Source organism: Macaca mulatta, chromosome 10 (assembly GCF_049350105.2).
Source record: "Macaca mulatta isolate MMU2019108-1 chromosome 10, T2T-MMU8v2.0, whole genome shotgun sequence".
Taxonomy (NCBI): Eukaryota; Metazoa; Chordata; class Mammalia; order Primates; family Cercopithecidae; genus Macaca; species Macaca mulatta.
The window spans coordinates 63,753,249-63,765,337 of NC_133415.1; the positions used below are offsets into that span (position 1 = coordinate 63,753,249).

Below are 12,089 nucleotides of genomic sequence, written 5' to 3' on the forward strand. Positions count from 1 at the left end.
CTACAATACAGTAAATGCTCTGAAGGTTGTTTTGGCTGATGGGAGACTTGGATTTTCAAAAAGGAAGGCAGAACAAGAAAATTAGTAGATATCTGGGTATCTATAAAAGACTATTCTTTTTAATTCTTCAATATATAAATGATCTTAAACAAAGATTACGATATTGCCTCAACTGATTTTTCAGTGTTTGTAGATGTAACATACAGGATGGCTATTAACAAAATGGGCATCCAGAATATGGGGAGAAGGAACTGCATAGCTGCAAGGTTTTTACATTTTATGTGAAATGGTACAATATTAACTCTACTGAACATGAAAGATTGCTGATAAGTATTACAATCCACAGAGCAATCACTAAAAAATAAGATATAGTTAAAAAGTCAATCGAAATAGACTACTAAAAAATACTCTAATAATCCTAAAGAAAGCAGGCAAGGGGGAACACTAAAGAAAGAAGAGGGAACAAACAGTAAACAAACAATAAAATGGTAGACCTAAATCTAACCATATCAGTAATTACATTAAATATTAATGGTCTAAGTACTTTAAATAAAATGCAGAGATAGAGAAGATAAAATGCAGGTGGTAGGTAGAAGTCTGTGATGGTTCCCAAGATTCCCACCTCTTCCTTAAGTACAAGTGTGAACTGTGAAAGTATAAGGTGATGTTATATGGCACATGTGACTTTAGACAGGGAGATCATGCTCGGTGGGTCTGACCTGATCAGGTAAACCCTTAAAAGGGATCAGGCTTTTCCTGAAGAAGGATTTGAAATGTGATGGGAATTTGACATGAGTAAGATAGTCTGTTGCTGGATGTAAGATGAAAGGGACCATGAGGTAAGAAATATGAATGGCCTCTAGGAGCTGAAAGTAGCCCCTGGCTGGACCAGCAAGGAAGTGGGGACCCCTGTCCTCAGCTGCAAGGAATTAAGTTCTATTACTATCACATAAGCTTGGAAGAGGACTTCAAGCTCCAAAGAGAATGCAGCCTGATTGGTACCTTGATTTTAGCCTTGAGAGTCCCTAGGCAGAGAAGCCAGCCACACCTTGCCTGCATTTCTGACTGATAGAGCTATAAACTAGTAAAGGGATGTTGTTTTAAGCTGTTAAATTTGGGGTAATTTGTCATGCAGCACTACAAACATTAATATAATCTTTATGATGCCTACAAGAGACACACTTCAGACACAAAGACACAGATAAGTAGAAAGTAAATGGATGGGAAATATATCATGTAAACAGCAAGTATAAGAAGAATGGAATGGTCATATTAATATCAGATAATCTGGACCTTAAGATAAGGAATATTATTAAATATCAGAGATAAAGAGGGACATTTCATAATGATAAAAGGCACAATTCACAAGGCAGATATAACAACTATAAATGCTCATGGGCTTAATAACAGAGCCTCCAAAAAGATAAAGCAAAAATCAAAAGTATTAAAAGGAAAAACAGAAACTTCCAAAATAATAGTAAGAGATTGTAATACCCTTCTCTCAGCAATTAATAGAATGAGATAAAAATATCAGTAAAGACTTATGAATGTTGAACATCACCATCAACCATATTGAACTAACATTAAACTCAAGCACATAATACATATTCCTTGTATGTTCACAAAGTTACTCAATATGCTTGGATGTAAAACAAGTCTCAATTTTTTTTTTTTTTGAGACAGGGTCTTGCTCTGTCACCCAGGCTGGAGTGCAGTGGTGCCATCTGGGCTCACTGCAACCTACACCTCCTAGGTTCAAGCAATTCTGCCTCAGCCTCCCGAGTAACTGGGATTTCAGGCATGCACCACCATGCCCAGCTAATTTTCATATGTTTAGTAGAAACGGGGTTTCACCGTGTTGGGCAGGTTGGTCTTGAACTCCTGACCTCAAGTGATCTGCCCGCTTCAGCCTCCCAACGTGCTGGGATTACAGGTGTGAGCCACCGTCCCTGTCTCTAAATTTCAAAACACTGTTCTCTGATCACAACAGCATTACACTAGAAATCAATTAAAATATTTAGGAAAAGTTTAAATATTTGAATATTAGACAGTGCAGTTCTAAATAATCCAAGGTTGAATAAAGAATCACAGGGAGATTAGAAAATATTTTGAAATAAGTGGTAATTAAAAGTTAACATATAAGTTTATGGGATGCAGCTCAAACATAATGGAAAACTTACAGCTGAAATGCTTATATAAATCAACAACTTAAGGCTCTACCTTAAGGAACTAGAAAAAAGAAGGGTAAAGTAAATCCAAAGCAAGAAGAAGGAAGAAAATAATTAAGAGCAGAAATCAATGGAGGAGAAAATTGACAGATAATAGAGAAAATTAACATACTCAAAAGCTGGTTAATTGAAAAAGATCAATAATATTGACAAACCCCTATCTACACTGGGGGAGAGAGAGAAAGACAGAGTCAGAGAGAGAGAGACTGGCAGCAAACAGAGAGCGGGTCAGAGACACTGAACACAATTCACCAATCTCAGAAACAAATGAGGGGTTATTACTACAGATCCTAGACATCAAATAGATAATAAAATAATATGTGAAAAACTTAATGTCAACACATTTGACAAATGTAAATGAAATGGACACATTTCTTAAAAATTACAATTTACAAAAATTTATAGAAGAAGCAGAAAATTTGAGTAGCCTTATATCTAGTTAAAAAAATGAATTTGTTATCAAAAGCCTTTCAACAATATAAACTCCATGCCCAGATTGTTTCACTGGTTAATTCTGTCAAACATCCAAGAAAGAAAAAATAACAATCTTGCACAAACCTTTTCAGAAAATAAATAAGGAGGGAACATTGCCCAAATTTTTTGCATGAGGCCAACACAGCTTGAACACCAAAACCTTACAAGGACATTACTAAAATAGAAAATTATAGATCAACATCCCTCATGAATATAGTTAAAAAATAGTTTCAAAAATTCTTAAAACATATTGGCAAGTAAAATTTAAGAATACACAGAAAGATAATGCATTATGACCAATTAAGTTTTATTCCAGAGATTTAAGGTTGACTGAACATTTTAAAAAATCAATCAGTGTAATTCAGTGTATTAAAGAATTAAGAAGAAAATCTCCATATTTCTTTTTAAGAAATATGGAAAGTTCACTTAACAAAATTCAACAGTCATTCATGATAAAACCTCTAAACAAACTAGGAATGGAAGGTTATTTCTTCAGTCTGAGAAAAAGCACCAAAGAAAAATCCACAGCCAAATTCTCTCACATTTAATAGTGAAAGCCTGAAAGTTCTCCCTGGGATATGGAACAAGGCAAGGATGTCTATTTCCCCCAGTTCTATTAAACATTGCACTGTAGGTCCTAGTGAGTAGAATAAGGCAAGTAACTGAAATAAAAGACCTAAATATCAGAAAAGTAGTAAAACTGCCCCTATTTGCATGATATGTTTATGGACCTAAAAAACTACAAAAGCTAATAAGAGAATTCAGCAGTTTCAAGTTACAATGTTTATACACAAAGTAAATTGCATTTTGTAAACTTGCAGTGATCAATTGGAAATTTCAAAATTTTAAATACATTTATAATAGCTTGAACACTTCACAAAAAGGAGAAATACTAATGGCTACCAAAAAAATGAAAAGATGCCAAACATAATTAACCGTCAGGAAAGCACAAATTAAAAAAACACAGTGACACATCATGTCACACCCACAAGAGTGGCTAAAATTAGATTGACAATACCAAGTGCTGACAAGAATGTGGACCATCTGGAACTCCCATACATTGCTGATGGACATGTAAAATGGTATAGCTGCTTTGGAGAGCAACATGGTGACTTCTTAAAAGGTCAACATTCACCTACCAAAGAATTTAGATATTCTTTAGGCTTATAGCTAAGAAAAATAAAAATATTATCCACACAAAGACATGTACCAGAATGTACATAGCAGGCAAATGAATAAACAAAACGCAATATATCCATACAATGGACTACTACTCAGCCATAAAAAAGAATGAACTATTGATGCATGGAACTATATGAAATCTCAAAATCATTATGCTGAGTAAATGAAGCCAAATAGAAAAACAGCATATAATGTGTGATTCTGGTTATAAAAAACATAGTTTTAGTAGGTACATACACTGTGATTATGTACATACACTGTGATTATTAGCAGGTACATCACCTGCTTTAGTTTCCTAGGGCTGCTGTAATAAAGTACCACAAACTGAGTAGCTCAAGGCAAGAGAAATTTATTCTCTCACAGTTCTAGAGAATCCAAGTATTGTCAGGACCATACTCCCTCCAGAGGCTCTAGGGAAGAAGCCTTCCCTGCCTCTTCCTACTTCCTGGAGGTTGCTAGCAATTCCTGCCATTCCATGACTTGCAGCTGCCATCACATCAACCTCTGCCTCCACTGTCATAAGGTTTTCTTCATTGTGTGTCTCTGTATGCCATCAAATCTATTTAAGGACACCAGTCATTGGATTCAGGGCCCACCTTGATCCAGGATGACTTTCTCTTTACTTGCTTACATCGACCAAGGTTCTATTTCCAAATAAAGTCATGTTCACTGGTACTGGGGGTCAGGACATCAACATATCTTTCTGGGGGATGTAATTCAAGCCATGACACCAAGACCACTGTGAAGAAGATGGACACATTCATCCCCACCAAAAGATGCTTAATGCCCTGACAGATGCTGCCCAAGGCAGACAGTATGAGAGATACCTACCCCGAACTCCCCGCTTGCCATGTCTAATCTCCCACAGGTACAAACTGTTGGCCAAATAAAGACGAAAATCAGAGAATAATGGAGCCTGGGAAATGTCATCTGCAGGGGCCATTCTTTGTGAGACCAAGCAGACCAGGGAAGGTAGGAGAAAAAATACAACAGTAAACAGGCCGATGTTTGACCCAGACGGTGTTAGGATGAAAATGCAGCAGGATGGTGCCTTGGATCAAGACAGAGTATAGCTTATCCTTGGGCAACATGGATTTGAACTGTGTGCCACTTACACATAGATTTTTTTTTCTGCCTCTGCCATCCCTGAGACAGCAAGACCCACCCCTCCTCTTCCTTCTCCTCCTCAGCCTACTCAGTGTGAAGACAATGAGGACGAAGGCCTTTATGATGATCCACTTCCACCTAATGAAGAATAAACATATTTTCTCTTCCTTATGATTGTCTTAACAACATTTTCTTTTCTCTAGCTTACTTTATTGTAAGGATAGAGTATACAATACATATAAAATACAAAATATGTTTTCATATAATCAACTATTTATGTGATCAGTCAGGCTTCTGGTCATCAGTAGGCTTTTAGTAGCTATGTTTTTGGAGAGTCAAAAGTTATATGTGATTTTTCAACTTTGTGAGGAGGGTTGGTGCCCCTACTTCTCATGTGTTCAAGGGTCAATTTAATTTGCCAGATGTTTTTGTCAGGAGTTTGATTCTAATCTGAATAGGAAAGTGAAGGTCAGAAGAGCTGCTACCCAATGGGATGTTTGGGGAAGTTTTCTCAGGCCTCTGCTTCCTGAGCAAGGCACACACTCACCTCTAGAGGTGCTTCAGGATAAACATGGCAATCTTCCAGGTTTGCCATTTTTTTTGAGGGAAAATTTGGGCAAAAGTATTTTGATATTTCCTGTCTTAAATAGGTGTCATGACATACATGTATAGACAGTATCACTTTTTAAAATAAAGGGGACTTGTCCTGTCTTTTTCACTGTTACATCCCTAACACCTAGGACAGAGCCTGAGACCTAGCAGGTGTTCAATAAATATTTATGGAATGAATGAATAAATGAATGGACTACAGAGTAGAATACAAAATTTCCATGGATCTCAGGATAAAATGAGAGATTCTAAAAAAAAAATCTTCCTTTTTAGTCTTTTTTAGTGGTTTGCTTTGAGCTCCTGTCCTTTGAGTTCTGGGTTGGGGTGGGGGTGAGAGCCACCATCCTCAATCCTTTGCAGCCTGTGAATGAGAAGCCCTACTTAGGATGATCAGCCCCTACTCCTAGGTAAGGGCCTGCTGTGAACACCTGCCCCTAAATGGCTTGCCCACTGGATGTTAGCAGGCATTCTTTATCACAGCTGCTAACACACACCCTTGACCTACACAACCATTATCCTCATACTCACTTCAGCCTCCCCTTTGAGCAAGGGTCCCCTGCTTCTCAGTGAGATGGACCAGTCTCTTCCCTCCTTCCCTCCCTGCAGGCTTCTATTAACCTCCTAAACTGGAAACTCTGAGGACACAGGCTGGAAGGTGGGGTGTCACCCACGTGGAAAGGGAAGTGCTCTCTCTATACACACTGCCAGAGGTTGTGTGTCATGGGGAAAGACTCACCACTGCTGTTGCCGGAATCTTAAGAGGCTAATGGCAGCATAGACCTTGGGCTGGGCAGGGAACCAGCACTGTCACTGACTTAGAGCCACGGTGTTCTCATCTTTAAATTGGAGATACCTCCCTTTACAGAGCTGTCCCGATGAGGTGACAATATGTCCTGGGGCATGGCAAGCTCTCAGTAAAGAGAGGCATTCTCCATTCAAATCTTTGACCTCCTGTCCAGGAACAGGCAGGGTCTAATTTCCCACTCCTTGAATATGGGCTGGTCCTAGTGACTTGCCTCTAGCAAATAGAACGTGGTGGGAAGAATGCTGCTTGATTTCCGAGGCCAGGTCATCCAAGGTGACACAGCTGACACCGCCTGTCTCTCTGCTCTACCCTCAGACCCAAACCACCACGTTGTGAGGAAGCCAGGCCCATGAAGGTGCCACTTCTAAGTGTACTGGCGAAAATCTCAACTAAAGTTGATTCAGGATCAACAGCCAGACATGTGAGTGGCTATGCTTTTGGGCTATTCCAGCCCACCCACTGCTGACTTCAGCGGCATGAGTGACCTCAAGTGGGAACTTCCCAGCTGAGTCTGGCCAAAGCCAGAAGAGATAAGAATAATAAAATAATAATAATAAACCAGGAGAGATAAGAATAATAAACGGTTGTTGTTTCTTCATGCCACTGAGTCTGGGGTGAGTTGTTACCCAGCAAGAGGTAATCCGAACACACAGAAAACAAAATCCAACATCTGGTATTCCAAATTCACTGCCCGCAGTCTTCCAGACCCCCAAATCCCTTGGAGATGTCGGCTGTCCCTGGCTGGTGAGTGAGGTTTGCAGGGACCCACTTACAGAGCACGGGAGTCTAAAAGGCTTGGTGGGTGTGGTGAAGGAGGCGCTGTAGATGGGGTCTGGGTGCAGGCCGTCATTCCACTGGGCCAGGATCGCATCCCGGTAAATAGTGACTCCGGCGGCAGCCAGCGCGTCCGCCACGGCGCTCTCCACCGAGTAGTTGTTGATGCAGGTGATGGTGGAGGCCGGCGGGGGCTGCACGAGGTGCACGCGGCTGCCGCTCACGCCAAGGTTTAAGAGCGTCTCCACAGTGGTGTAAGTATCAATTGTATTCCCATAGACAATGACATTCCCTAGGAAAGAAGGGAAAACGCTAAGATATACAGTTCAGAAAACCAAAAAACCTTAGTCAAATGCTAATAATGCCGAACTGCTCCGTATAACCCTCTCATTTTTCAGCTGCAGGAAGCAAGGGGTGTTACCTAGCAACGGCGACCAAGATAATTTAGTAAAGAATCGGCACAAAACATCCCACAAAGTAGTCAAGTACTTTTAATGCAGAAGTAGGACATTCGTTTATGTTCCTCTAATTTGAAGTTGAAATTATGCTGAAAGAAAACTGTCTAGCAAAAACCTTTTGTCTTGTTTTTGTTCCCAATTTGCTATACTTATTAGGGAAACAAAATTACTAATGTTGGCAATGTATATTAGTTCTTTCTTACAGACAAAAAGGCAATGGCAAAAAATATTCATGCTCATGATGTTACTGATATTTTAATATTTAAATGTTGAACTGGATTGATTTCAAGGAAGTTTTCCCTTTTTTGAGAATTAAAGGCTAGAATATTCTGCTTTTCAACAGATAATTTTACAAAGATTCAACCCTGATTTTTAGAATTTAATGTGTCAAGACCTAGCTAGAGAGACTGAAGGACAGTATTTTGGTTAGCAAAAATAAAATTACAAAATAATCTTGACAGATTTCCCTTGTGTAAGAGCATTTTGATGATAGTCTATACTATTTACATTTCTCAAAAAGACCACAGAAGTAATTACATATGCTATTCTACAATTTTAGCAGTTTTAAGATCAATGACACTATTAAATTAATGAAATGTGGTATATGCTATTTTTGACATTGAATTGGCATTTTCAAATTTTCACAAAGAAATAAATTGCTGTAGACTCATTTTCCAGGTAAGATACCAATTTTACCACAAAATGTACACTTTGTTGAATGTCTCTCTGTTTTTCTCCTGTTCATGAAATAGTATGAAAAGGAATTTTACAAGCCAAAATAAATAGCAAGTGTATTAATTTAATTTGGTTGAGGAAATCATGCCCAAATTGTTTTCAATCCAAAACTGAAAGGAGGTGTGATGGTTTGTCTTGTTTGCTTAGGAAAAATAAACTACAGTAACTTTCAGATGGCTTCTCGGAAGCTAACAGCATCTAGAAAGTTCTCCCATACTCCCTGCTCTTCATCTATGGAAAGCCAAGAAGGCACTGAAGTGAGGGAGTGGAGTCTCTCCATTCCTGCCTTCGCTAGGACGCTAGGACAGTTTTGTGGCTATGACTCCCACTCTGTTCAGATGCTCAAATGCAACATTCCTCGGTGAGCTGCATTTTCCTTGGCTGAAAGAGGCAACATTTTGCTTAAATTATTGAGGCTCCCACCTGCTACAAAACATGAATCTTGGCTGTCTGGCACAACAAAGAATCAGCCTGCCAAGAAAGGCAAAACTTGAACCGAAAACTGTCAAAGGTTTGAGGTCTTCTGTCCTTTTGAAATAGGCAAGCCAAAACAATATTCATTTTCAGTTGAACAAATTTAAGTGTGTTTAGATCTCACACAGCTAACGATTTTGTGTTTTCCGGTCTCTTTCATGAGAGCTGTTAGCAGCTCTACTGTGAGCTGGGCTTTTTCTTTACAGGCTCATGGAAAACTGGGCCTGTGGTGCTGCTGGGGTTTGGAGAGCTCTCTGATCCAGCGAGCGTGGTCCACGACTGCAGGCAGCTGGAGAGGATGATACTTTTCGATTCCAAAGGTAATACATTTTATAAAATCTCTGATTTCAAAATTAGAGGTTTATTTCTAGATAATGTGACTTCTAAACAGTTTTGGCTATCTTTATGTTTAATTTGAAACAAAATTCCCTAACAAAAATGTAAGACTTCGGTTATCTTAAGAGTCAGTTATCATCATAGCAATGGTGCATAACAAACCACGTCAAAACTCAATGTCAAACAACAAGCAGCATGTTGTAGGTGGTCTACATACCTATGGGCGGACGGATGTCAGCTGATATGGCTCCAGGTTGTGGCTGGGTTTGTTTGCACCATATGTGTTTCATCCTGCTTGGACTGACAGCTACCTGAGGCATTTTCTATTTATGGTGAAATGCAGGTGCACAGAAAGGCAAGCACAAGGGCCCAGGCACATATCAAGCCTCCGCCCACATCACATCCACTAACTTCCCATTGACCCAAGTAAGTGTCATGGCCATGCGCATGAGCACAGAAGTGAGGACATCCACTCTGCCCACACAGGAGGGAGAGAAGGATGAATATTTACTGACCGGCAGTGCAATCAGCATGGTCATATGGAAGATGACTGCCTGTGTGATTTTATCTCAAACTTTTCATTTAAACACGTTTTCTATGACTAGTTATAGTTCTCTCATTTCCCATAAAATATAGTAGAATGTTGTGACAATATAATCTGTTATATTAAATAAATAAGAACATGTTACAGGTCAAATCACATTCCTCCACAAATATAACAAAACATGATAAAAACTAGCTATTAATATGTAAGATGGCCTACTATTCTTGACCAGGTCCACCTCTTGCCTTTTTTTAATTTTCATTTTTATTTTTTGAGACAGAGTCTCGTCCGTTGCCCAGGCTGGAGTGCAGTGGTGCGATCTCAGCTCACTGCAACCTCCACCTTTCGGGTTCAAGTCATTCTCCCACCTCAGCCTCTCCTGAGTAGCTGGAATTATAGGCCCACACCACTATGCCAGGTTAATTTTTGTATTTTTAGTAGAGACGAAGTTTCGACATGTTGACCAAGCTGGTCTTGAACTCCTGACCTCAAGTGATCTCCCCACCTTGGCTTCCCAAAGTGCTGGGATTATAGACGTGAGCCTCTGCGTCTGGCCCAGTCTCTTGCCTTTAAATATCTCCGTTCTGTGGGAGATTATTCTTTTCATCATCTTTGTGCAGTTGTGAGTTCTTTCTGCAACACTGCTCACATTTACTTTGTAAAGGATTTTTAGATCCAGTTCATGTTTATCTCTGGACTCCTCTATGCCAGGCACACAGTTAGGTACTTTTATACACAATCTCTCATATTGTTATCATTATCGATAACAATAGCATTTAGAACTGTTAACAATAATATGGGCTTCAGTCAAATGCCCATATATAATGTTGTCATACAGCAAAATATAAGCATGGTGATAACTCTTAGAATAACCAAAGTCTTATATGTTGGGGCCCCTCCAGAAAAAAAGCTTAGTAGACAAATACTTTGATTATTCATTTTGGGACAAATCAAACTGGTTTAAAAATATGATTACTTATATTTATCAGAGTAATTTTACTAATACGGATGAGTTGGAACCAGTGCTTCTGAAGAACCCATGTCAAGGCCTTAGCCTGCCTGTAGCTGTATCTGGTCCCCACAGACTGTCCAGCCTCCAGGCAGGTGAGACCCCAGCAGGCCTGTGGGTGGTCTCCAACTTTCCTTTCCAGCACTCACCATGGCCTACACACCCAGGCTATAGCCAGGCTTCTTGGCGAGATGACTTGTTTGGACTGTAAGGTCCATGTTTGCCCTTCCCATCATGTTATCCCTGGAGCCTAGCACAGTGCCTGGCCTACACTGGATGTGACTGTAATTACCACCATAGTATTGTGTTTCCTGACCAGATACATGGATATATGTCAGAGATTTATTAGATTGCTGATCCTAAGACTTTCTTCCTGCTAGCTGGATCATGCTTTTGGGCCCTCTAAATATTTAACACCAAACAACCTCACTGTAGCCAGATTTTCCCACCACCTATTTCTGCTTGGTATTCACTACTAAGTTGGCACTGTAAGATCTATCCAGTCACAGAATGGGCTACACACCTGAGATTTGTAAGACAGAAATATGTTCCCCTTAACGATGTCAGATCTGGTTATTAGGTTTCCGGTGTAGGCTCATGAAATCCCACAGTCCCTAATGTAACCGAAATTGTGTGTGCCTATAATTTGTTAATTATAGATATAAAATACTACTCCTGTCACATTGGTGGCATTTAAGCTCAGGGAAACAAGAAATTACATCTTTAATGTGCTATTTAAAGAAAGACAGGGCTGAGTGTAGTGGCCCATGCCTGTAATCCAAGCACTTTGGGAGGCCAAGGCAGGAGGATTGATTGGGGCCAGGAGTTCGAGGCCAGCCTGGGAAACACATCAGAGCCTCGTCTCTACAAAAAAAAAAAAAAAAAAAAAAAAATATCTCTCTCTCTCTCTCTCTCTCTCTGTCTCTTAGGCATGGCACATACCTCTAGTCCCAGTTACTCAGGAGGCTGATACAATTTCTGGGAATTTGTAGGAGTTTGACAGATTTCCACCCCTGGTTTTCTTTTAGATGTAAATGTGACGTTGGATGACCAGGCTTTCTTATATTTTATATGGAAGTAGCAGTTGGGTAACTCATGTTGCAATGTTTAAGTCAATTTTGGGCTGAATCAAGAAGGAAAGATGGGGAGGGAAGGAAATGGAGAGAGAAACAAAGGGGGGCAGAGACACAGTCGAACAGTAGGCGCCTCAGAGAAACAGATCTTCCTGAATCCCTGGGTAAGAGTTAGAAGGAAGAAAGAGTTTAAAAGTAGGTGAGAGAAAGTAGCTGCTAGGTGGGATGAACTGAGGGCAAGTGAATAATGACCGGCACCGGGGGACACTCTGTTGGTTGTG

The 12,089-nt window shown here is 39.9% G+C and overlaps 1 protein-coding gene across 2 annotated transcripts in view; it reads right to left on the minus strand.

The window, feature by feature from the left end:
• The window catches only part of CFAP61 (cilia and flagella associated protein 61), a 290,588-nt gene that overhangs the window by 70,933 nt on the left and 207,566 nt on the right, over window positions 1-12,089 (minus strand). For both annotated transcript variants that reach the window (NM_001193937.3, XM_028827214.2), the window contains 1 exon segment: window positions 7,179-7,471. In NM_001193937.3, the coding sequence (NP_001180866.1) occupies window positions 7,179-7,471 (293 nt within the window).